This window comes from Abrus precatorius, unplaced genomic scaffold (assembly GCF_003935025.1).
Source record: "Abrus precatorius isolate BTA unplaced genomic scaffold, Abrus_2018 Scaffold8, whole genome shotgun sequence".
NCBI classification, from domain to species: domain Eukaryota; kingdom Viridiplantae; phylum Streptophyta; class Magnoliopsida; order Fabales; family Fabaceae; genus Abrus; species Abrus precatorius.
In genome coordinates, this window is record NW_020874428.1 from 35,816,394 (window position 1) to 35,844,133 (window position 27,740).

At 32.3% G+C, this 27,740-nt stretch overlaps 1 protein-coding gene and 1 non-coding gene across 4 annotated transcripts; both read right to left on the bottom strand.

The window, feature by feature from the left end:
• Window positions 1-7,155: 7,155 nt before the first annotated feature.
• On the bottom strand, window positions 7,156-26,573 carry LOC113848164 (transcription initiation factor TFIID subunit 2). Of its 3 annotated transcripts, none has more exons than XM_027477560.1 (26): window positions 26,266-26,471; window positions 25,689-26,025; window positions 25,018-25,163; window positions 24,813-24,879; window positions 23,379-23,578; window positions 23,127-23,280; window positions 22,881-22,965; window positions 22,666-22,757; window positions 21,230-21,355; window positions 21,062-21,115; window positions 19,154-19,222; window positions 16,770-16,867; window positions 16,323-16,667; window positions 16,154-16,241; window positions 15,589-15,645; window positions 15,001-15,126; window positions 14,854-14,910; window positions 14,296-14,375; window positions 14,161-14,203; window positions 13,691-13,777; window positions 11,335-11,424; window positions 10,888-10,946; window positions 10,711-10,801; window positions 10,467-10,632; window positions 9,819-10,002; window positions 7,156-8,897 (listed from the first exon to the last, which is right to left on the bottom strand). In XM_027477560.1, exons 1-26 carry the CDS (start codon window positions 26,379-26,381, stop codon window positions 7,718-7,720), a joined length of 4,197 nt encoding a protein of 1,398 aa, XP_027333361.1. In that variant the 5' UTR covers window positions 26,382-26,471; the 3' UTR covers window positions 7,156-7,717. The 3 variants fall into 3 exon arrangements, with proteins under 3 accessions (XP_027333361.1, XP_027333363.1, XP_027333362.1); XM_027477562.1 differs by lacking the exon at window positions 15,589-15,645 and having other exon boundaries at window positions 7,379-8,897; window positions 23,379-23,456; window positions 23,511-23,578; window positions 26,266-26,449; XM_027477561.1 differs by lacking the exon at window positions 15,589-15,645 and having other exon boundaries at window positions 7,379-8,897; window positions 26,266-26,573.
• On the bottom strand, window positions 24,014-24,086 carry TRNAF-GAA. The gene has a single exon. It is a non-coding gene; the product is annotated as a tRNA-Phe (tRNA).
• Window positions 26,574-27,740: the final 1,167 nt, after the last annotated feature.

The following is a 27,740-nucleotide window of genomic DNA, read 5'->3' on the forward strand; positions in this document are numbered from 1 at the left end:
TATATTTAAAAAAATAGTTATTTTTTTAATTGCGGATAATTTAATTTTATTATTAAATTTCTGTTTATTTAATTAACATATTTTCAACTAACATATATTAATTTATCATACAAATTTAATGATAAGCTGAACATTTCTTGATTAAGAACTCAACGATTATCTAATGATAAGTTAAAAAATAAAGACAATAAAGTTAAAAATAAAATTCACTATACTTATAAAGATTAAAAAATGTATATTTAAACCTATGTACATAAGCTAAGTCAATCCTATCAAACACATTAAAATTGCTATTGTTATTTTTGACATTTTACGTTCTGAGGTGGTGAAGATATACAGTAAAATTGCAAGGATTATATTATTTTCGGTTAAAATTTTTAAAAGACTTTCTACAATAAAGAAAAAGAAAGTAATATAACAAAGAAAGATAAGTGGTGTAAAAAATTCCAAGCTATAATAATGTAATGACTCAAAAGTTCTAATTCCCAACACTAAAAAAGAGTTCCTCCCAAGCAGAAACTACCACACCATTTAATATATATCTGTCTCATTCAGGGAAACGTAGATGAATACAAAACATTCAACTCATTCTACGCACATAACTAATGAAAAACATGAAACCCGAAAAGAAAGAAATATTACAACTTACCTTGGAAAATCGAGGTGTGATTATGGCTCCTAATTTTCGAAACAGCTTGTAGTTAGCAACATTAGTTTTGCACTCTGAAAATATACCATAAATAACAGTTGAATGAATATTGACATTCAACTAATAACCTCTTTCTTCCTGAAGGTGGAGATGAATGAAAAGAACATACCTGAAATTCAGAGAGAGCAATGGGGCAATTTTCTCTCTTTCCTGCAAACAAGGGATTTTGAAGCATTGTTAATATTATTATACAACGCCTTCAACTTGGGATGGAAGATATTAAAAGGGACAAAATTAAAATTGAATGGAACAAATCTGTCAAAAAGAAGATTGCATTTATGGGCATGATCATGAAACTGATACTTGCTGGATCTTGTTAGTACATGCCTGCGTATATAGGCTAGCTGTACTTCGCTAACTAATTACTATAATAAGGTTTTGCAGAAGTTGCCTGCTCAGTAGCGAGTAGGGACGTTGACTGTTAATTTATTTATTTATTATGAAAAACTATAAGTGTATATTCTATTTGAAATATGTTTTATGTTTATATTTTAGAAAATGGATATATTGAATAAAAAAATGTTAGAAATAAAAATAGTTATATACATTATTACATGGTGTTTAGTGGTTCAAATAATAAAAATAATTATATTTTTAATATAAAAAGTATAATGAATAAAGTGATGGACATTAGGAAAAGGTTAAAAATATAATAAATATTTTAATATAATAAAATCTAAAATACTATATGAATATAAGAAAATTTATTATTTGATACTTTATTTAAGGGTGTAAACTCGTAAATTTTTTTTGAGAATGAGATAAAAAAAAGAAATATAAAATAGAGTGTAAAAATAGGTTTTGTATATATATATGTGTGTGAGATTTGAAAATATTATATATAGAAATATGAGATTTTGAGAAGAATTATGTAAGTTCCATAAATTAACTAATTTGATATAAAAATCATCAATTTAATTAAATTTATTTAAAAAATAGTTTTCGTATTTTTTATAATTTTTAAAAATTTTCATATTTTGATATATAATATTTTTAAATTTCATATATAAAAAAATCTGAAAAAAATATACGTATTAAAAGTATATTTATTATTGATGGGCTCTTGTCACGTAGGGGAACAGTAACATTTCTACTGTTCCTGCTACTTGCACTGTTTGTAACAGTGTGTTACGTATTGTGAGAATAAAAGAGAGTCCTACTTCATCTTCTTGTGGCATAAAGTTACATTGGTTTGTGTGGTTTCTACGATGGCTTCCTCGTCCCTTCCACTTGTTTGAGATACAAAGGCTTTTTGTTTACCTTTTTTCGTTGAAAGGTATCTTCGCATCAGCTTTAATTAGCTGCACACAGCTTAAGAAACTTACTAATTGAGGGAAAGGGAGCAACAGGTCTACTACATATAGCTATTATTTTGATATTACCAATTTTCCATTCCATGGCTTTTTCTTTTCACCATGTCATGTTGTTTGTAAGATGAAAATAATAATAAAAGCCACACAAATACACACACACTCTAGCTACACTTCTTCTAGGGTGTTTATATATATACACGTTTAAATATATTATTTAATACTATTAATAATATTTGTGTGTTAAATTTATGTTTATAAAATTTTCAACCGTTTACAATCACATACTTCTTTGGTCTTCTCATTAACTTCTCTCAAGAAAGGCGCTTAAACGTTAATGTATTGCTGTGCCATAAGAAAAGTTAGGAAAAAAATGACAGAACACCTGGCTAGGGGTTCTAAATACTGTGAGCATTATCAACGCTTAAACCCAAGATTCTTAATAAAAATAAGGTACTAAACACTGGTGTTTTTAAAATGCAAAGCGTTAAGTATGTGTTAGAACCCTAAAAAATTACTTCTGCACAAGCACAAGAACTAGATTAATTACTAGGTGATGCCCAAACATGAAGCAGAGAATCTGTGTTGTTGATGGTCACAAATTGAGATAATATGTATATTTAAATTAAATAACTCACAAATGAAAAGGAAATTCTTAGCTCATTCTGGTAAATAATTATTTATAATTTAATACATGATTATTCTTTTAAATAATCTAATTTGATGTTCTTCGTTCGTTATCTGTTGCTAAAACTAGAAGACTTTAACAGGTTGATGATATAGTTGCGTCTTGCATCTCTTCTCCGCTATCTGGTTTAATTATATACAGCGTTGTGACCTTATAACACAGAAAAATTCCCCTCAACACTTCGATAACAGTGCTATACGTATTTAGCTGATGATAGTTTACCAGATACATATGCTCTTTTGCCAAGTTCGTTATACAGAGAAATAATTCTTCCACATAATTTTTGATACCTCCCTCTTATTCCATGTAAATTAAATATTTGCTCTCAGTAGTTCATAAACTTCCCAAAAGAACAAAGCATCTTTATCCTTTTATAAAATATATATATTACATATTTTATCTTTCATGTTTTTCTACACAAAAAAGTGATATATATTTTTTCAAAATAACAAAACCAGACGTACGATTCATTAAAATCAAACTTTTTTTATTTTTAATTTTTAAAACGAATGAACATGGCATCATGAAGTTGGAATTAAAAGGACAAAAAGATTAGATATTAAAGGCATCATTATCTTTTGTTGTCTATTTTGGTTGAGACGTTTCCTTTCTTCTGAGCCTTAAACTCTTATCTTCTACTTGTTTATGAGAATAAAAAATAAATTTTTTATTTATTTCTCTCTCTCAGACAAATTATTAAGGGCTTGTTTTTTTTATAAGCGTTGTTGCAATTTTTTACACATTTTCCAATTATTATCTAACTACTTTATAAAATACGTATTAAATAAAGTGTGTATATTTATTAATTATTTCATTTAAAAATATAAAAAACATTTAACAGTCTCTTCATTATATTTGTAAACACAAAACTAAGAGGATTTAGAATTATTCTTGTTTTATAACTAGAGAATCAATTCTCATACTTTTTAACACAAAACACAAATTAATGTAATAAGAATATACAGTTCAAATTATTTTATACATGAATCTCAAAAATCATATTCAAGTTGAAATTAATGTAAAGAGAATGTGGTCCCATTGCAACTAATAAGAGGAAGAAGAGCATGCAGCGGTACTGCCGTTCTTTTTGACCCTTAGGAATGCTTTATGGAGCAAAATGTGTGGAGTGAGAAGGAAGATAACAGAAGCAAGGGAAGCATATGCGATGCTGATGCTAATGCTAATGCTAATGGCAGTGCCAACGAAAGCAAAGACTATGTGTAGCCAATAGCTGAGCTAAATGAGACAGCTCTTATCTTAGCTATGGTTAGTACAATAAGGCTATGTTGTTAGAATGTATGTTTAAGCAGTGAAATACTATGCTTTACCCCACAAAGGCGCTAAAAAGAACAAACAGCTGAACCCCTTTTTCAGAAACGGATATTGAAAATTGTACGCACAACTTAAACACTGTCAGATATGATTCGTGAATCGTGAGTAGTTACTAATAGTCATCATTGTCATGCACAGTAAATCGTCCTGCTTATCACAATGTTATTGTCCAACATCGTCAACACTCAACTGCCACATTAATTTCATGATCACTTGAGGTTTTATAGCAAAATAAAACTCTTGTAATTTTAATAACGTACATGCACGATGAATTGATGATGCAGTCATGCACTTTGAACTTCAATCTGATGTGCTTTCTGAAAGTTTTTTTTCCACCCCGTTTTTATAGTTCTCTCTTTCTATCTCTCTTTATTTCATGACGTTTATTACATTTGTTTCCTTTTTTTTTGGATAAAATGAATGGAAGTAGAGAAACTAGAGAGGAAAGAAATTTGATAAAAGAAATAAACCTTTCGCGGAGAAAGGGACGTGGGAAGAGAGGGGAAAGCGGAGTTTTGTTTTGTTTTTTGTTTTTTTTTAATTAATTAAAATATTAAATGATATTTTAAAAAATTATTAAGAGAGAATATGATACTTAAAACTAATATATTTTAAAAGTTATTTATAAATTATTATAATTATTTTTAAGATGATTTAATTTTTTTATTTATCTAAATAAGAAAAAGAATTTCTTTCAACTCATTTATATACTTTTTTTTTTCTATTTCACTCCATCTAAACATCTGAATGACTTCTTGAAAAGAACAATGCTCGAATCTTATTCGAATTCTATCAAGTCATATTTTTGTGATAATCTATCATTTTTTATGTTTTTTATTGAATTGAATTTATGTCATTTTCTTCTCTTTTTCTCCTTTTTAAATTTTTTATTTTTCTTATTTTTTTATTTTAAATTATAATTTTTATTAAAACTATCTTAAAGATCGTAACTTATATTTAATAAATCTTTTTTAGTGTTAATTAATTTTATTTTGTATTTTAAAATATCATTCTTCGTCTCATTATTGAAATATTAAAATTTAATTTTGTAAGAAGTGATACACTTTGTTATTATAACGCAATTATGTTTTTTTAACTAATTGGACCAATTAATTAAAATTATTGCTTCAAGTCTAACTTTTTTTTTAAGCCACAACTTTATTCAGATTAAAATACAGCACATTTTCACTGCAATTAACATATCACTACAAAGTTAATCCTCATTCCTTTACATAAAATTTCTAGCAGAGGAAAAAATAATTTAAGATTAACTTAATTAGAATAGACTAGGCATATGAAGTTACAATTTACATACAAACAACAAATTTGGTTATGTATGACTTGGGTGAGCTTCATTCAAGTTTGGGTCTTGAAACTCCTAATCAAGTTACCCAACAAAAACAACAAATGGTTGTCAATTTTTTTAGGTGTATTAACTCAGTTATGATGAGAGAGGAATGAAAACGTTAAAAGAAGCAAAAAGAAAAAAGAAAATAAAAGAGGAATAGAAAAACAAAAATTCTCAAAGAAAATGCAGAGAAAAGAGGTAACCTAAATTAAAATGAAATTAAGGTTACTTTCTCTTTTCTTAACCAGAAATGCTTTAAATGTGATATCAAAATGTCGACGAGATATCTATTAGTCCATCCTTAAATGAGTCACTAAAAAATCAAACAAATTTTCTAAATAGGATGAGATGGGTGCGGACTTTTGGTGGGACAAGAATATTACCACCTGAATCTGATTGAACTAATACAAACCCAAGCATTTGACTCGTATGATCCAAGGACCCACTCCAAATCTTACACAACCCTATGCAAACATACATGCATTTAAAATGTCCAACATAAAGAGGGGTTTAATTATTTTGTTGTATTTATATATAATTTATTTTTCTTAATTTAATCTTTATTTAAAAAATAATTATAAACAAATTATTAAAAATTTGTTTTCAAATAATTTTGACAGTTATTGCACATTATAACTATTATTTTATAATATATTGTAATTTTAATTAATGTACATAGAATTTTATAATTTTTATACAATAATTTTTTATTTTAATTTTAACATTCTTTTTTTAATACCATATACATATAGAATTACAATTAAATAAAATACTTTTATTATTTCCTTCAAAAAAGAAAAAAAATCAACGATTTTAAAGTATGTTTTATTTTTTTTTCAAAAACAGTTTTTTGTTTTTAAAAATAAAACATAATACAAATTTATATTATAAAATAAAGAGACTTTTTACCTAACTCTTAAATAGTATATTTATTTTGTAACAATCTATATAACTGTCTCACATAATGACTTTATTCAATAAATTATTTTTTCATAGCTTGTCATAATTTATCATATTCATTGAATAATATTATATCTACTTTCTCTTGTTTATTAGCTCATTTTTGCAGTTATTTCAATCACGATCTTTACAAAAGGAAAAAAATAATAATTACAAATTAACTTTCAAATTTGAAAAAAAAAAAATTCAACTTTCAAAATGTTAGTGTTATTATTTTATTATTTGAGAGAAACAAAATCCCTTTAACTTGGATTTTTCATCTCTAAATCAAAATCCACAATTAAATGTTTAAAATTTATGTTCAATTACCGTAAATTACTTATTTTTATTTTGTTGCAGTACATATTTTCCCTACCTTCAGGTTATATTTTAGTATATATAAGAATTAAAATAATTTTTTTCATATGAAAACTAAAATAAAAAATATATTATGTATCAAGAGGACAATAAAGATGCCACATAAAGAACATATATAAGAACCAAAATTTTAAAAATGAGTAAAACATATAATAATGAACTAATTTTAACAAAATCAATAAAAATACATTTACAAACATTTTTTAATTAGAACCAAATAAAAAATAATTATAAGAACCAAAAAATGCATTTCAACTTAGAAATAAGAAAAGAAAAAATCACGATATTTCATTTTAATGCTAGATTTGTTCTCAAGAAATCTCACTATTTCTTAAATTCATAAACCTTTAATGATTTTTTATACATTTGTTTTTTCATCAAGAGAGTTTTATAAAACTCTTGGACTCACGATTCTAGAGTATCTTACTTTCACACAATCGATAGTGATCCTTATTTATCGAAATAAGGATGAAAGATTGTCTAAAGAAAATAATGATACATTGGAAGAGAACCTCGCTATTACCATTTCGCCTCCTGAGGGAAACGTCATGGCAAAGAAACAAATAGTACTAATAAATCTGTAAGTACTGAGCATAAACCCGGAACCCAGTGAAATACTAAACCGGCAAAGGATCTGGGCATGATTTGACACTACAACAAAGACATTCTTATAATAATAAAATAAAAAATTTGTAAATTTACAACTAAAGCCTACAAAGTTACAAATTTACAACATCCCAAACAACCTCGTAATTCGCTCCATTTACCGGACCACTATGCGGCTCGGAAAAGCCAGGTCCTATAGGTTCTAATGATATGTGACGGAAATTGCAACCTATATCTCTAAATCCCCAGAAAGAACTACCAACAAATAAAGCTCATTGAATCAATAATTTTAAGTACCTAAATGATCTACTACGCCGGATATTGAAAAGAAAAATACAACCCATAAAATAGATGGGCGTTGTGATTTTCAATCTAACATCTATAAAATAAAGGACAAAATTTATTCTCTATGACTTATTGAGCATTCGGTTCTTAATTTTAATTCGAATTTTTGGGGCACCAGATGTACCTTCGGATGCCTCCGGTTTGGTGTTTCTGATTTCTAATTTAGAATTATAGCCGCTGGGTTCAATAGATTTCAACTGTCTTGAAACGTCTGCTTCAGGTGCCTCTTTTTTACTTAGAGAGTCTATGGAGGACCTCTTTGCTTCATCACTCTGTAATTTTGCCATTTCTTTTTCCTTCCGTTTCTTCTCTTTCTTTAATCGTTTTCGCTCCAAATATTCTGGATCATCATGGTGTCCTTTATGATTTTCCCGTTTCCGCTTTTTTTCCTTGCTTTTGTGCTTTTCTTTCCCACGAGCAGAATTTTCTTTACCCAATGATTCTCCATCAAGATCAAATCTTGCAACTGAAAGAGTTTGAAGACTGGCATATCGACGTGCATCAACATCTATATTATTATCCTGGATAATACTGGATGATGATGGGTCTTCTGGCTGAGGTTGTGAATAAACTACACTAGAATCAGCAGTGCACTGGAGTTCTTTGCCTAATTCATCACCATCACTCAAAAATTTTGCACTACCAATGCTGGCAGTCATGCGAGAACCTCGATCATGCCAAGAATTGACCTCCTCAATATTGGTATTACCAATGCTAATAGTTTCTGCAAAATTCCTCTGGGGTGCATCTACAGAAACTGAACTGCTAGCTCCATGATCCATTTCATTACGACCACCTAAAGATCGTTCAACCACTTGATTATCAGTATCAGCCCTACTGGTGGCAGAAGATTGTTTGACCTTGATTTTAATTCGCCTCTTTCTGTCATGGCTATTGGAAATGGTATCAGCTTCCTTAGAAACTTCATTTGGAGCTTCAATTGGTGCTTCCTGGGCAAATTCCGTAAATACCTCTTTGGGAGTCTCTAGGGGCGCTTCCTTTACAGCTTCAACATGTGTTTGTGGGGGATCTTCACAGGGTTTGTCCTTAGGAGCTTCATCAACTGCATCCCTCAAACCCTCAGTTGTGCCCAAATCTTGCGTAAGATTTTGGGTAGAGCTTGGCAGATCCAAAGGTTTGCTTTCTGATTCCAGAACAAAAATGTTCTGATAGTTACAAGCATCTGTGAGACTCATATGCAATGCCCTATTTTCTCTGGGAATTCCATGAAGAGTAGGAGGTCTGCAGATAAGCACAAGATTAAATAAGATAATTTTTTCAAAATATGTACATAAGCTTTAGTGCATATATACACGCACACACAAAGTACTAAGTGGCATTTTTTAGCATCACCTATGGACAATAATTTTTTGCAAAAATAGCAGGAAAGTGAAAATGTACCAACTATAACATAATAGACCTATTCAGCTTGAGGAAATGTTTTATATTTTCATTTACAATTACAAAAAGTGTCACTTAATTTTATTCTTGTTTCCAAGGATTTGTATATATAATAGTGACAACAAAATACTATTCTCATCATCTCCTGTACAAAATGTTAAAAACAGGTAACAAAGGCAAAACAAGAGATAACATTTTTGTAATTATTAGACACCAGGAAATTAGAAAAAAAGAAATTTAGTCAAACCAAACAGGCACAGGCCCTTATATTCTAGATTAGATTCATCTCCTACCAAACAACATTATTAACTTCCAAACACAATCCCTTCCCCTGCACAAAAAATTAGGCTGTGGGAACTAATGTCCTAAAGACCTGCAAGTACCAAACTTCGAAAGACATAACTTGAATTTTTGACAGAGATACAAACCCAATTGAAATTAACATTAGGCAGGAATCAAAGTTGCAACATCAACTAGAAGAAGTTTTCTACAAGCATTCAAATTCCACAGAATTCAATGAATTACAAAAGGGCACAAAGTAAGTATCAGTGAAAGACGATGAATAACAGGCAGGATTAAGGGAAAAACAGAGTTTATATCCCAACAAATTATTTTCTAGAAAAGGCCAAATGAAACAAAAGATGATTCAAAAATCACAAAAACTGCTTTTATTTAGCTGGTATGTATATGTAAGATTCATGCAACAGATTAGCTACAAAAATGGTGAGCCTTTACATTTCTATAAGGAGCATATATTTCTACCTTCTTGCAAGTATTTGTAATATGCAGAACAAGTAGTGACGAAGAAAGACATTATTAAATGCCATACGCCCTTCCAGTAAATTAAGCATAGAGACAAGAGTTTGGTTTGTAATTTCATCATTGGAATTTGATCCATCCTTCATCTGACATAGCCTCATAACATGGGTGGCAAGTTTTAACTGCCCTGTAATCAAGGAATGTAACTTCTCCAATACATAATCAAAGGGGAAACTAAAGATGAAATGACAGTAAAAAGAATAGGGAAACCGATATAGGGAGTAGTTGTCAACTTTAAAAAAGCAGATAATTCTGTCATGAGATTAGTTGATCAGATATAACACCATGTACATGTGATAAATACTTAAAACTTGGAAAAAAAAAAATCCATTCTAATGTGTTAAAAGAAATCCTTTATTAGGTGAGAATTTAGTTAATTATTCTATATCTTCCACCCCCTTTATCTCTTTCTTCTTCAATTCATATATTTAAAAGTATACAATAATTATTTTGAACAAACTACAAATATTTCAAAACTAGTCCAACTTTAGATAGATTTTTATAATTAGTTTTAATTTTCCCCTTCTGAACCAACTTTTTTAGTTTGCAAACATCTTCCCTAGATCATCTCTTGGGGAAAGGATTTACAACCTCTTAAGGAATGCTCCTCCTCTATGTATTTGATAAATAAAAGCAACGCTGACTCCAAGCCCTTGCAGTGGAATTCAAGATCAAGTAGTGCTCTACTTGCTTCAATTCGGACTTGCCACAATGCCTTTAAGTCTCGAAAAGGCTTTACAAGTTCATACACTCGATCCTGTAGTGAAGCTGAAGCATTAAGTACTTTCTTGTCAACTTAGAACAGCAGTTTGTTGCTGAATAATAAAGTACTTACAAGAGGAATGAATCCCGAAAGCTTTGAAGCAATCTGGGTCAATGTCCGGATACAACTGATAGTCAAGATTCCATTGTAGCTAGGCATGAGACTAGCAGAAGACATTTCCAAATATTTAAATTATAGTTACAGTACAAGTATGATAAATCCACCACAGTAAGGAATGTGTCATTTCACCTATCAAATTGTAGCAGACGGTCAATGCGTTTGAGAAGAGATGACAATAAGAGAATACTCTGTCATAAGTTTTAGAGTCAGAAAGAAGCCAAATTATTGATCAGGTTGACTAAAGTTTAGAGAGATAGTAAAGGAAGTGAGAATCATATCCATGAAAAATATAAATAAAAGATGATAAAAAAATAGACCCCAAAACAAGCAAATTTTGCATGGTTGTCATAGGAATTGAAATTGCACAGCTCAAAATCACACTTTCCACCAACAAAATTATCCACTCCCCATACTTAAAATTCAACATCTAGAGTTATAGTAAATTAGAATGTACTTAAGGAGCTTTGCAACTATTAAATATAAAATAAAATAGACTCAGCAAGCCCAGCTCATTATATGAATCCAAGCAGGTAATTATGAGAATCAGGCAATCAACCAGAGAAAAAGTCCATGAACCTGTTGCCCGAACTCAAGCTCGCCAACTGACTGGACCAATGCAGCAAGCCAGAAAACATCTGAGTAAGGGTTCCCATTGTTGTCATTGTACTGAAAAAAATAGGAGGATAAAAATGACATGAGCTACAGAGCTGATCAGAGAGCTCCTATATAACTAAAAGCAAAAGGCAATTCCCAGAAATAAAACAATTTAATATAGAACAAAATATGCATAATACACAATTGAAAAAACATAAAACCCAAGAATCAAGAATGTACAATTAGAGCATTATCAACCAAAATGCATCACAAACCCAATTTTTCAGATTTTTATTTTTTAGAATCACTAAAAATACAGACAGCCATTTTAGCTGTGGTTCACCATGATTGCAAAGGTGCAATGGAGATTGCAACGGCAGCCACATGAAATCCACAACACCAAATTGTCCTTCCTGATTGCATTTTGCAGGATTTCCGCCTTGTAAAATCCTCAACCCTTTTGCATTTATCTATTTAAAAACTAAATTTGTATCCTTTAATTAAAGTCAATATTCAGAATCACTGTACAGAAAAGACAAATGATAAATGACTAGTAAAGGATCATGACCGAGTTTAAGCCTCAAGTATATCAAGACGAAAGTTAAGATGTGCTTGCAAGACGTCTTTTTGGGATAAATCAAACAATAATTTTTTATTTAAGGAGGTAAAGTAAAATACTATATGCTAAAGTACTAAAACAAAATAATTTTTTGATTTAGGGGCTATGGCTTCCAAGCTAACGCTATAACCGCAAAGGAAAGTACAAAATGTTCATGAACAATACTTAATTGAAGAAAATTCAGGTCACATTTCAAATCAATTCAAATTCTTTGCATGTTTAACAGTGAAATAAAGATTATTTTACTAAACAAATATGAAAGTCAACCATTGTATAAACCAAGTGACCAACTGCTCAGTCCCTTATCCATTTGTTTCCAAGTCAAGTAACAGATGATTATTTTAAATTCAACTAAAACTCTGCGGTATTTATGTTAAATAACTGTTCAAAACCAAGTAGCCTAGATGCATTGTAACTTAGGAAATAAGATTAGAATTATTAGCTTATTATTTTTCTCCTGTATTTATTGATTTCTGCAATTTTTATCTATGTAATCAGCCTCTTTATAAATATTACTCAGGAAAAATGTTTATTTCACTCAGTCGCAAATATTCCGTCCTAGAATCTCAAGTTGTTGTCAGAGTGGGTTAATCCCACCTCTGTTGTACATCAGTCCAGCCTGTATTTAGGTTAAAATCTCAGTCCCGAAGTCCATTTCTCCTCAGACTTGGACCCTCAATCACTTCTATAGAACATTTCTAGCCAGAACCCAATGTCTGGTCATCGGAAAAGGCACCACATGCTGCCACCAGAATTACCCTCATCCTGCATGAGTCACCTGGGTTTGTTGCTCAGGGGTAGTTAGGATTGGTTTGTAAGCTCAACAAACACTGTAGTCTTAAAGAATCTACTTGATGGTGTATAGGGACTCAGGCACTCAGCTGGGTGTTACAAAAACTAGGAAAGACTCAAAATGGAGTCAATGGCATCATATTTTTTAAGTACTCAATGAATCAATGATCATATGCCGATTCCCCATTTAAAGGATCATCTATTTAGTTATTTTGAATCAAAAAGCCGGAGTAGATTAAGATATTTTCTTGGGATTGAAGTTGCTCAGTCTAAGTGTGGAATTGCTATCTCCCAAAAGAAGGTATGTCTAGTGTTCACAATTTCCTATACAGATAATTGAAAATATGAAACAAAATGAAAACAAATTGACATTTTTGCAATTATTTATGAAAATACAAAGTTAAAACAAAAAATGGTTGTTTAAACCAATAACCCTTATAGTTGCAACAAGCTGGATGGTTAGACATATATGCTTCTGTTTGAGAGGGCATATCCGCCATATCGGAAATTGCCAATTTAAATATTTTCCCACTTACCAAGTAGCCTGGGGTGCACTATAACATGGGAAATAAGATTATAATTATTAGCACATTATTTTTCTCTTGTAAATTGTTTTTTGTAATCATTATCTATGTAGTATGTAAATAGTAATCAGCCTGTGTATAAATATCATTCTGTCAAGTACTCACTTCACTCAACCATTTCACTCAGTCTCTAATACTCTTAAAATCTCAAGTTCAACTTAATAGATGACTTCAATTCATTTGAAGTACTTCCATTCACCTTTTCAGCTGAAGATTATTCATCCGAAGCACCATAAATATGTCCTACGGTAACTCATTATTTCCATTTCATGGATGTGACTGTTGATTGTCACATTAATTATTCTAAAGAAAGTAATACGAGTAGCATAAATTAAGCAATAACCTTCAATAGCTGTAAAACAAACTCGATCGCCTCTCTTGGGCTTTTCTTGTCGGCAGCTCTGACCATAGCTACAGCATGTGGAATGGCCTACAATAGCCAATTATCAAACAAAAATTGAGTTGGCAAGTTTTAAAGAAATCACAAAAGTACAATGATTCATAATCTAATCACAAGCAAAGTATGCACACCACTTCAGAATTATCATAGGACACAGAGGTTATTTATAATATAAAGAGATTTTAAACAAAAGGCACATTTAATATTCAGCTGTGAAAAACAGCATTAGGAGCAGTCATGAATTATTAGATATGTGTAATATTAACTGTCATATTTCAACCACTTATGGGTAGAAATTAGGATTGTCCTCCAAAAATTTCAAGACAAATATTCAGAATAAGGATAATCACAAACATATTTCAACCACTTCACATCAGGCGTAACTTCATATACATCCTACCTCCTTGCATTACCTCAAGAACAAAATACTCAGCAAAATCATGAAAGTCATTTGGCCTGGCAAGAGTGTTGTACAAGGAGGAAAAACAGTCACTTGATATTGTCAAAGTTAAATGAGGGAAATTGAAACAATAATTTATTAATCTTACTTTGGGAGTCCAATGTCAGGATCAAACCTTCGACTCTTGTAAAATTTCACCAAATGTAGTAGACCAGAAAAATCAGTTTCCTGCTAGGCAATGAATTGATGTCATAATAAGATCTAAACTATGATGGAAAAGAAACAGCAATACTGATACAGCAATACCCATGCAACAGTTAGTCATGTATTTGGAACCACAATTACTCATGAACTTGATCAATTCTTAAATGGGTTCCAAAAGTTTTAGATGCATTTAGCCAATTACTATGGGATACTTAAAAAGACATGAAACTTTGGAGTTCAACATTGTACAGATTTCGAGGGGGAATAAAAAGAACAAAAGAATGATCTTTTCTTAGGTAACAAGAGTTACTATAACAGTGCTTGCAAAGTTACTAAAAGTAGATAATTATATCAAAACCATATCAGACAACACCAACATTACTCAGTTAAATTAGTGGCAGTCTAGTTGACTCCCACTCTGCTTATGGGTTTAATATGAATTATGTAATTGGTCAATATTTCATAAAGTCGTAATGCAATTAGTAACTTAGCATTTGGATACCTCAGATGCTAAACTTGCCAATGCAAACGCCGCTTCAATGCGTACTCTCCAAAATGCCTTGAGTTGTGACCAAAATACTCCAGATATTAATTTCAGAATTAAAAGCAAATAATGAAAATATCATAATATCACAGCAAGGAAACAAACCTTGGAGTCACTAAGAAAATTGTTTAGGGCATTTACAACAGAAAATGATAGCTGTGGTGATGCCTCAAGGGCTGCAATTGCTTGTGCCTGAGCAATAACATCTTTGTCCTTCTCTAATTGATTAATCTAAAATAACAAATCAATCATCTAGAATCAGTATTAAAGATACAAAAACAACACAAATGAATGAGCATCATTGTTTTCTAACAAAGCCAACTAGTGAGATTAGAAAATTGCATGTTCTATGTAGTTCAGCCTTCAGGTTTCCCCAATAGACAAAGAAGTTCAAGTAATAGTGGCATGGTTCACAACTTTAAAGGAAGGCTTAGAAACACAGACACTTCCCGTAGGCAATTAAATCTCTTAATTTACACATAACACTTCACATCAAATTCGTCTTTAACTCGTAGAGGTTCAAGTGATGCGCACTTCGTGTAACCTTCCACCATGAAAAGTGAAACAATAGCTCATAACAATAATGTCAAATGCCCAGAATCCCAAAAATGCATGACCAGCATACAGCTTCTACAGATCATCCCTTAAGCATAAGTTTAAAAGAAACTTGTCAAACCAGTTCTTGGAATATACCATTCTCCTCTCCTCACAATAATTAGTCCCTTCCCAAACCTTAGGAATTACAAAACCCTACAACAACAACCAAACCTTATTATCTCACTAGGTGAGGTCTGCTAAGGAATTATAAAACCCTATATGGTGAAAATATTTCAGCCACAAGGGACAGGGACCACTTCATGATATGTCAAACACAGCCATGCAGAAGCACATATGGATAATACAAATACCACCAGTCATGGTTTGAACTTAAAACATAATCATTGAGCTCAACAATAAATTCTCTTACTATAGCTGTTTTGGTTTTATAGATTAAAAGACAGGTGAGACAAAGAGATCTAAGGCTAAAGTTTGTCCTTGTAGGATAGGTTATGGACATTCATTTTAATATAAGACGGGATAAAAAATTTGCAAGCACGGTAGGATAAGTAAAATTGTTGTCTAAATAAACCCAAGAAGAGGATAGCAAAACAATTGAACATATGCAGTGCCTATCATAGGACAGCAAAACACTATATCACAATAACTCCAAAGAATGAATTGGCTGTGTCACTACCAGTCTACCAAATCTCATCCTTACCCACATCTGAACTGGTTGGTTAAAATGAACCTCAGCAAGGTACTCCATATCAGGATCTGCTCTGATCCACAACAATGGAGACTCGGTACTGTTATATCAAGAGAAAATTGTCAATAACAGAATGACAATGACAATGAATGAAGATGACAAGGATAGGAAACTGATATACTTGGAACGCATATCCATGGAGGGCACGTCACCATTATCATCAGAGCCATCAGGTTTTACACCTTTCTTAGGCTTTTGAAAGCGTCTTGCTGCGAGCTTTGAGTGACACTGTATTTCCAATAGTTGCCATGATTCTCCAGCCATTGGTAGAATTGGATGGTCATACATACCATCAAGTTCATAAACCCTGATGCTCATCATACCAGGCCATCCAGTATCTCCATCTCGATTTTCAGTATCTGGGTTACCATCAACAATGGATGTACTTGAAGTCTGCAAAGCTGTGCATCCTCGCAACACTGCCAATTCAACCATGTTCTTCCTTTTGTTATAGGAAAACCCCATCCTTGGCAATGGCGAAAGTAACACATCAGAATATAAATGCAGAAAAGCATTCCAAAAATGAGATAAAGGGTACAAACTACAAAGTAATTTGTTATTTTTATACCTTAAAACAGGACACCCACAAGAACCAACCCACCGAGGGAAGAAATCTTTAAGAAATGGACGTTCAAGATTTCCAACCTTATTAGCAAAATGTCGAAACTGCATATTAAAAGTAGCAATAATTGAAAACAAATTATCAGATACACGTTTTATTGAAAGAATCAAAACTCATCCAGATGCTTAAGCTAATACAGCATCGAAGATAAAACTACACTAAAATTTCTCAGCTTTAGTGAGATTACAAGGACACATTATGAGGTTTATTACAGCAATTTTAAGGAGATTCCATCAATTTAGCTTGTACACCTCAGTTATTATTTTTATTTTCCGTATGCTTTTTCGATCTAGAAAAAGCCCAAGATTGAATGTCACAGCCTCACAGGAAGTCCTGTCCATGGAAACCTCAAGATAAATGGAGTTTGCATCTGATCTTTTTGAATTATAAAGGACATATAAAATCTGGCAATGGCTAGCGTGCATCCAGTACCAAATACTTCACACCAGGGGTCAACTTCATGTCCATTCCTCTTTTAACTCAGTATTGGACATAACTACCCCATACATCCAAGAGGTAATGCCACGGTGAATGCCTTTTGCAGATAGTCTTAGTTGATGTTCTAAACTGTAGTCGTAAAGGGAAAAAAATTGGAATCATATCAAATGAAGTTGGGAGATATTCAGAAATCTCAAACTACCATAAGTTGCACAATTTGGGTACTTTATACACAAAGTGACCAGAAGATTGTTCAGGAAATCGGATATAATAATCAAGCTACGAGGATGGAATGGAAATATGCTTCTGGCAAAATTATGATCGCAAAAATGACAAAACTCAGGAAAATCGAGTGAATGATTAAACAGAGAGTCTATGGACACTATGGTAGCAACTGGTGGCCAATTTTTTTGCCAACAAAAGACAACCAAAACAACCACCGAAAAAAATAGGTGAATCAGTTGAAAATGTGGTATATGAGTGGACATCCAAGAAAATGTAACGCTAGATACTATTAGAACCCAAGGGAAGAGAAAATCATTTAGTGACCGTTAGAGTAGTAAGTTAGGGGATTAGTTAGTTGATGAAAGAGGCATTCAGAGAATTATAAGATTTGTGATAAAAAGGAAACCCTTGGTTAAAAGAGAAACCCTTTGATATGAATTCTTTCTTTTTCTCTGTTCAGATTTCATTCAGCAATAATAGATTTATTGGGGAAGAAATGGAAAAGTTGGAAGTTGCTACTAAGGAAAATGACTAGCAACAATAGAAACACTATTACGGGTTGCTAGTATAACTTTCTTCACAGTATTTTCACACCAATTGCTTGAAATAGGACCTAGCCACATTGCCAGGAAGCTGATTAAAATAATGTATTTATCATTCCATATTCTGATGTGTTGTCAACTGCTTTACTACATGTTTTGATCCCTAAACAGAATACCAGAAAACATTCTGGGCCAAACAAACAAGTCTCATGTTAAGAGATATTAGTAAAAACAATATCTGGGAATCCTCCTAAGTGCTTATGCATTGCATGATGGTTTCAGAATTTAGCAAGGCCTCTTAGAACAAGAGGTCATTAGGAACTCCGAGAAAATTATTTTAAAACGGCAATGTTATTATTACATTATCAAGTGACTGCCGTCCTTTAGAGTTATTTGTTTTTAGTTTATTAGTGGTGTAGAATGTGTTCAATATTTCAACAGCTTTGGAGCTAACATTTTTTGCAAAAACAAGGACACATAATGCTTTTGAAATAAAAAAAGAGGCCAAAATACTGAAGCAGTGTGCATTGTGTAATTCTCTGGTGCATTTGGTCACACAGGAATGCTAGCATCTCCAAGGGCATCTCTGCCCCTTTATAAGGCCTTTCCAAGCGTAAAAACGAAATAAATCTTGCACTTTCACTCATTCCTAGCAAATGATTTTTACTTGAAATCTGATGAATTCTAAATCTAGGTTTTCCTAAACCATAACCTGATATTCAACTATCAGTTGTTCCAAAGTTCAAACTTTGATTCCATTATCCACACCAAGCCTAATTCTGTCCCAGGATACTGCCCTTGCTTTTCCCATCTGCATCAGCTTGGCAGTAATATAAACCTAGTAGAAGTGGTTATGATAGTAATATAATTCCCTAGAGTATTTATGGGATTTCCTTAAACAATTACACTATGCATGGATAGATAAAATGACACAGGCACAGAAGCATTTTCCACATTAAAGCATTTTTAGAAAATTAATGAAATAGAAATAATTTCATATGAACTATTCTGTAAATGAATCTAATTGCAGAAAAATGTTGTATTGCACTATATCTTCAAGATAATTTCGTAGAAGCTACATGCAGGGAATTATTCACAGAATTTACTGAACTAAAAACATATTACCTCCTTAGTACTAAGAGTTTTCACAGAACGTGTTTTATCTTGAGCCCGAGAAACTATAGTTTGCAAAATCTACACATTGATAACAAACAAACAATAATCATCAAAACCATCATTAAAGCACATAACTTAAAGTGATTAACAAGCAATCACAACAAAAGCAAAATCAAAGTAAAAGAATTATGGAAGATCATGAACATGAAAAAATGGGAAAAGTCATCAAATGTGTCAAAGCCACCAAACATGCCTCAATGGATGCTGCCACCAAAGCTAATCAACATGTAAATTTCAGAATATATGCACAAAGACTAGCTCACTAGACAGCACAACTATTCCTTGACATCTGTTGAAGTATCTGATACCAATCATCCAAACAATCTTCACATTGGCCCCACAGCTAATGCTTAAACAAAATTAAACATACACAAATAACAGGAACCCAAGCAATTCCTCATATCATTTACCTTTTTCTTCTAATTTTCAGTGAACAAACACATCAATGTTTCTAAAACCAAATGTCATTGAAACAGTAAAAAGAGGTAAAAAAATTTAAATAAATAAATTTAGCACATACAATAGCATTAAACTAAAAAATATATATTAGCATATTTCTCTAACCCAGGGTAGTCTCACATCAAATAAGTAAAGGGGAGAAGTAAAGCTTCTCATTCTATGCTAGCCCTACATCAAATAAGTATAAGGAGAAGTGAGTCTTTTAAAAATAATAGAAGCCAAACAATTCTTGCATTACATGCTGCACGTAGGAAAAATAATATGAGCTGTAGACTTTGGTTATAAATTGGGAAGCACAAGTTCAATTTAATGAAAAACAAAAATACTTGTTTAATAAAATAATATAATTTATAAAACCACCTTTCCTCAGTCAACAGTGAGACCGATGAATGGGTTGATTGCTGTTCCAGTCCAAATCTCAGTTTTGAAATTTGTGGTTTTTCAAAGGGTTGATTGGACTGGCTTGGGAACCAGTTCTTGATTTTCCCAGATTGACCAACTGGTCTGGTCTGGGTTTAATAAGCAAAACCTCAATATAATAATGGGGAAGTATATAGCAGGCGATACTTCTTGGATTATGGTAAGTTAAAATAGTATAACAGGGAAACAGATGGTAAAAGAACACAATTTCACCAGCAACAAGCCTTAATCAAGTGGCACAAAGTCCTGTTTACACACACTAGGCTACTATTAATTATTACTTTACACAAGTGCTGAATGATGATACAATCACACCATCAAGAAGAGGAGAAAGAGCACAGAACAAATGCAATAGTCAAGATACAAGGCAAGATGTAAATGGCATACGAAACAAAATTTCAAATCAGCACACATAAGCATCAATCCTCCTCTTTTTTATTTTAAAACGAAGGCAAATAAGAAGAGACCAAGGGCCAACAGAAAATAAGACTTAAGAAAAATTCAACACTACAAACAAAAAGCACTGTTTGTTTTATATAACTAAAATTAGAGTGAGAAGGTACAGAATATATTCAGTATATGAGAAGTCATTGAATATATTATTATGTGATAACACTTTCCTTTATTACAGCCTTGCTATATTGAATGCCAATAATTTTTTTCAATATACTTTCAGCACTTAAATTCAAACCTTTCCAAACAAAATAAGTTCAACGGTTAATTTTTCATCAATAAATTTCCAGACCTGAGTTTTTCAGGAGGTCTATCAAACATACCCTAAGATTGAAAAAGAGTTCATGGACAGATGCAGAACATATGCATATCATCCAATTTATGAAACCAATTTTGGGAACAAGAAAAACAATAACCAAAAGAAATTACAAATACACATGATCACCAAAAACTGCACAAACGAGAACTCAAGACACTTCTAGTAATCTAGAATAGTCAGAAGGACAAATAACGTAAAACTCTCACCCTTCGGAAAGATTCAGGACCCATTTGCTTTTCCAACATCTGGAGAACTGCCACCTGAACAAAGGTAAAAAAATCATCTAATTAAGGCACCATGGAAACACATTATTGTACAGGCTTTAGCACTATATAATTAAAAGTGGAAAAAGAAAATGAAGGGAAAATACTTACAGACTTCCATGATCTTATTTTTCCATACAAACCAATGCTCTGAGTTCCATATAAATCCTTACAGGAAGCAGAACAGCTCAAAGCTGTTGCTCCACTGTTATCAACTTTGCAAACAGCACAATTTGCCTGTAGATTAATTTAAATGAGCATACAAAAAGGGGGGAATTAGCATATTAACTGCTGCACTTTCAACACAGAAGGTAATGCTCAGAAGATTCAACCTAGATTGACACTAACTAACTGTGGCAATCAAAGAGCAAAAACAGATTAAATATAAAATGGAATGCAATTCAGAAACTTTGTTACAGTCATCTTACGTTCAAATAGAAGAAAAAAAAATCAGAATACCTCAGGCACTTGAAATTAAGAGCATAGTTGTCAATCATGGATAGCAGGGCGCTGCGAACAACCCTCAAAATGCCATAGCAGGATACTATATACTGGGATAACCACTATTTTAAAGCTTTTATATGGGTATAAAGTATATACATATGCAGATAATTATGTATATAATGCTCAAAAAATATGCATAAACAGCATATGAATAATTATCAACAAAAGACATAAAGAGAAGGAAGAAAGTGGATTTTCCAGGAGAACATAACAGAGGTAGTACTGTAGAATCATAGAATAGAGAGAAGAAAGGAAGTGAATTTTTCCAGAAAAGTCATCAAGATGGGTGACTCCGCTGGACTGGATATTGTTCCAAAGCAGAACAGGGACAGAGATGAGAGGAGGGAGTATTGAAAAGAGAAGGGGAGAAGAAAAAAAGTGGAGAAAAAGTGGGGTTTCATCATGTGTCGCCTCTAGTTGCAATGCAGGACAGCGATAGAGATGAGAGGACGAGGTGTCAAACAGAGAAAGGAAGAAGAAAAAAATGGGAAAAGTGAGGTTAGGTCTGAAAACAGAGAAGATTATACCCTTAAAAAAAACCTCTACACTGTGTCATCTTAAGGGCAAAAAGGAAAAATTAGCTTATTTCTAAAAGACTGTTGTGCCCCAAAAGGCCGCATATTGGGCCATGAATACAGTCATGATGACCGCAGCAAAAATGCCCTGCTATGCCAGATCTGTGGCGGCCAAAGGCCACTCCACCATGCACTGCCACCATATTGTCAACTATGATTAAGAGGTTTCATAAACTTGAAAAAATAGAAACAAATCTACAGAGAAGAGAAAATAAAAACTAAGTCTGCTTGATATTGGAGAGAATTCAAACCAGCAACTTGAAAAGTAAAGTGAAAAAAAGAGTCTGTTAACAGCAGCATGACACAAGAACATTTATAAGACACAAATGAAAAGTGTCACTCCCCAATGACAATGTTATACTAGAAACATTTTTAGATGGCCTGAGCCCACTATCATAATCTTAACAGCCTAATGTTAGATGACTTTAACCTTCACATAGATTGGATGAATACAAAAGAAAGGCAAACCTTGTATCTCCGGTACCGTGCCTCATTATTTCCCAAATGTTTCTTAATAAAAAAATCGGTCAAGAAACCAGCGAGCCCGTCCAAGAGCCACTCTGCAAAGTGCAAATAAGCAAGTGCAGTTATGCTGGAGGAAATAATTTCTGCAGAACTTAAAAAGAATCAAATCAAATTAAAACAACACTTAAGCAGTAAAACAATATCATCAGCTAAGTTACCATCATTTGGGGCCTCAGCAGTGATATACACACCAAACCACTGAAGTGCAAGGGCATAGGCAAGTTTTACCCTTGTATCAATAGTCTGTCACAACAAACACTAAGGCTGATCAATAAGCTGGTAGAGCAACGAAATCAAATGTGGAAAATACTTATGTGCAAGAAAAACAGTTCTTTATTCCCTGAGAGAGAATTTAATTATAAAAAATAGATAATTAAACAAAAGAATTTAAATAATGAACTGACCTGGTCAATAACCTTATCATCAAACAAAACTTGAGAACTAAATATACTCATAGAAGCTCCTGAACTCAATGATGAAACTGCGATCTCTGGCTCTATGAAAACTTGCGTATATGATTCAAATGGGAAGTCTACAGAAAGATAATCCTTATAGCAGCTGCACATCAATAAAAGTCCAACTATCCAATTATTATACAATTTTATGATAAATAACCTGTGTCAGGCTAGTTAAATTGCAACTATCAGACATAAAACCTGAAGGCACTGTGGAAAAACTCCATTGTATTCCGCATCTTTGACAGATTAGGCAGCATACACATGTGTGATACAAAACTAAATTGGTGATCAGGAAGAATTTCAAATGGGGCAACAGCCAAAGATATCCACCTCGCAGAAACTGGAACATCCAATTTATAGACATATGTTTTCCGAGGAGGATTGTCCTTGCTCAAGACCTGAAAAAGAAAGGAGATTCAAGCATATACAAATTTAATTCTGCAAGGCATAAAATCAATAAATAATTTTTAGTGTAGACTCGGAAATTATATTAGAGACAAATGAGGTGAATTACAAAGAGGAGGATCACAAATTCTGTGATGCAATGCAAGAAAAGAAAAAGAAAGAAATAAAACAGGATACCATGCCTAGCTTATATACCATTTCATATAGAGAATAGAAACAGGCGACAGAGAACATCAATAATAATAATTTTGTTTTCAACCTTGGAAAGAAAGCATCTTTCTTTTCCCCTTCCCTTCCACAGAACCATAGCAAGAGACAAACAACTTCACAAAAATTTACTGAATTCTTCAAAACAAAGAGCTAAATAATGTAAGCCAAATCCCTCAGACAGGAACTTTGGCTACATAAATTCTTGACCCTAGAGAAGTGGCGGTGAGCATGGATTGAACATGCGACCTTCAGATCTTCAATCTGACGCTCTCCCAGCTAAGCTATCACCGCAAATCAAAAACCACCAAACAGAAACCAAATTCCAGCTCATAGTTGCCGAGTTGCATAACCAACCAACTAGGTGACAGTGATAATAACCATATATATGGCTGACTGAGAATAACCCCACAAATTGAAACTCATGTCAGCATCTAAGAGTTGTATCAAACGGCAGCTACAAGCACATACAAGGGTATTTTTGGGATGAATTTTAATATCCCAAAAGAAAAAGAAAAAACAAAAAAAAGAAAAGGGAATGCTGTATGGAATCCAAAGAGGAAGAGGGAAAAATCAGAAATAACAGTCTAACAGACTACATCCTAAGCTTAGTATTTGGCAGCAATAGAACCAACATGTGAAAGAACTATTTCCAATATTTTTACTGTAACTGATTTCTTTTACATTCATTCCTTTTGTACAAAATTAGCAATTTCCAGTCTTCAATAGTTCTATCGCAGCAATCAAATCCTATTATTTCCAACAATGAATATTCCTAAAGAAAAATGTTGATTGAATCCCTTCATCATCAACCACCTGTGGATTATATTAAAAAGAGGAAATTGAAAATAGACATACTACAATTGCCCAGTGGTTGCAAATAAAAAAATTTCCAGTTCCCAACCCGGCTTGACTTGGCATGACATTACATATGCTTTTCAACAAATGCAGCTCCTAACTATTACAAGCCATGTGCTTTCAGAAATAAAATAGCAGAACATCAGTATCATTCATTGCTACCTGATATAGCAAGCTTCCCGTGCTGACAGCCACAAGATTGTATGCTACAGTGAATTCCAGGTCATAGCTGAAAATGAACAAAACAGCAATAATGACTTCAAGCACACATATTGAATAGTAAATATTGTTATTGTTATATATTGTGACTATGAACCTGGTGTATTTACACACAAACACAAATCGGAAAATGCTAAACAGTTCATACCAGCATCGTTGTGAATTGTCATCTATGCATGGAAACCAACACCTTGCTCTCCTTATCTGGTTATCGGTATGAAGAACATTGCTTCTGAAGTGGATTCCTGTCTCTGCCTTCTCTATCCAATAGTCAATGCGAACAATTCTCACATTCTGCACCCAACATCAACCTACATGAGAAAACACAAATAGTAAACCTCACCAAAACTACTCATTTCTCACATTATTTTCAGGAAAGGATGCTAAACTATCTCCCAATAAAAGACAAGGGCTATTTATTTACAATGAGTGGGTGACAGGGTACGTATATGCTCAATAAAATAAAAAGGCATGTAAATGTTTATCAAAAAGAAAAATACGGAGAAATTTAAATAAATATATATGTATGAAAAAAAAAAAAAAAAACTCAACACAACATCAATCATTGATGAAAGAGGTGGAAAGTCCCAGCAGAAGACGATGTTCATAAATTGAGTTGTTACAATGGACACGGGTTCATACTAGCCCAAACACGTGGCAACAAGTCTAAATTAAATTACTTTTAAAAATCAAAATAATGAACATATACACATTAAAATTCAGTTTCCATGTATGTGTCTCTTGCAGCAGAAACTCAAAAATTGTTCAGTATCCGGGTTAGCACTAAAAGCAAGAGTGCACACAGCCAGCAACTATAACCTGCTTGGGCTCGGCCGAGGCGTGAAACCCATTGTCAGAAGTGGGTTGTTCCTGTGGTTCACTTTCAGTCTTAGAAGGTTTACAGCAATTGATGAGTAAATTGGGAACCAGTTCCTTCTCCAGAGCGGACATGTACACTGAGACAGCAGCATCAGCAGCAGAGCTAGGAGAACACACCGAGCTAAATCTCTTTTCATCATCCAACTGTTGCTGATGATGGGGGTAATACTCGAATTCCGTGGGCTCACCATCAACCCAAACACTTTCAATCACTAAGTTCTCCGCGTGCAACCCAACGATACCAATCTCCGGCACCGCAATTTCCAATTCAGTATACCTGCATGTAAAATTAACTTAAACCAAATTAAAATGCAAAAAATGAACACTCGAATCATCGATTTTGATTACGCGATCTCGAACACAATCTCAGCGTGAATAAAACCTAATTTAGAACCGTATCGCATAGCATATACTAATTTTCAAGTAAAACACGAAAACGATAATGGTGTGTGTAAGGGAGGAGTGAAACGTAAGGGGAAATGTGAATTGCGAGAAAGGGAAGGGGAACGAAGCGAACCCGTAGACTAGGCGTTTGTCCATGTCGATGGATAGGCATAGCTTTTGGTGGTGAACTAGGGCGCCAGAGTTTTCGGGTTTGGGGTCTTCGTTCTTCGGCTTGCGAGGTTTCGCCATGGGGGAAAGAGAATCTCGGGGTTTCTATCTCTCTCTTTCTCTCTCCTTGTGTGTGTGGGCGTCTCCCTCTGTGCGAGCTGAACTGATGCGTTATTTATAGAGGACCTTACCCAGTAGAAGCGTGCTTGGGTCACGCCTAGACAGCGATGACGATATATTGTGCGCTATCGGTGTACCTGTGTGCCCTACTTTGGCGAATCAACGCCAAATATATATATATATATACATATGATAGTCTAATTAAGCAATTTAATTAATTAATTGTATTAAGATATATTAACTTTAAAAAGTTAAAAAAATAAAAATTATTTAAAAATGAAATTAATATATATATATATATAAGATATAAAAATTAGATAATAATGTAATAAGAAAAAAGCAGACTGATTTTTTATTTTATTTTATATTGAATGTCTATTAAAATAATAAGTTTATAAAATCAATTTATTATTGAATAAATAAATACTGAGATGTGAAAAAAATAAATAAGTATATGTATTAATTTTTTTTCCTATTAATAAAATAATTCTTACAAATTTTAATTGTTTTAAAAATTTTATTTAACTAATAATTTTACCATGTACTGTACGGATAAAATGACAAATAGATAAGATATAAATAACTGAATTTTTATTATTAATAATTAAATGATTATTACATTGGATAAAAATTTTAAAATTAACAGATAATTTTTCAGATTTTTATTTTTTTTCAATTAATCACAAAAGATAGTTCAATCTAAATACATGTTTAATTATTTAACACGTTTTCTTTTGCTATAATTATTTAACACGTTTTAATTAGTTATACAACTATTTTACTGATTAGTTAGTTGCAAATTATAAACTTTTAGTCATGAATTACAATTTTTTAACCGAGTTTTCAATTATAAACTTGAAAACTAGTTTAAAAAAACTAAAATAACATTCAAACAAGTTCAAAGTAATTACTAATATAGTATATTTTAATTTTAATTTATTTGCCTTTTTTTGTTATTGATATAGACTTTTGACTATTTTAAATTCTGAAAAAGCACTAGGATCAATTTTATCAATGCAACGGGCACAAATCGTATAAAATTGTATTTTATATTTGTTTGTTGAGTCTCACCATGACACAACAAATGTTTATAGTTTATATAATTTAAACAAATTTTCTAATCAATATTACAAATTTAAATATTTCACTATTCTGGCATTACAGGCTATTTTTATATCTTTTATTATGTTACTCCTGCGGTGATATTTGAATTTTCTGTACCCTCTTTGACAATAATTATCAACAGCAAAAATCTTAACTATAGATCACATACTCTTTCCTTTTTTTAATTGTTTTACAATACAGTTTTAATTTTTAATA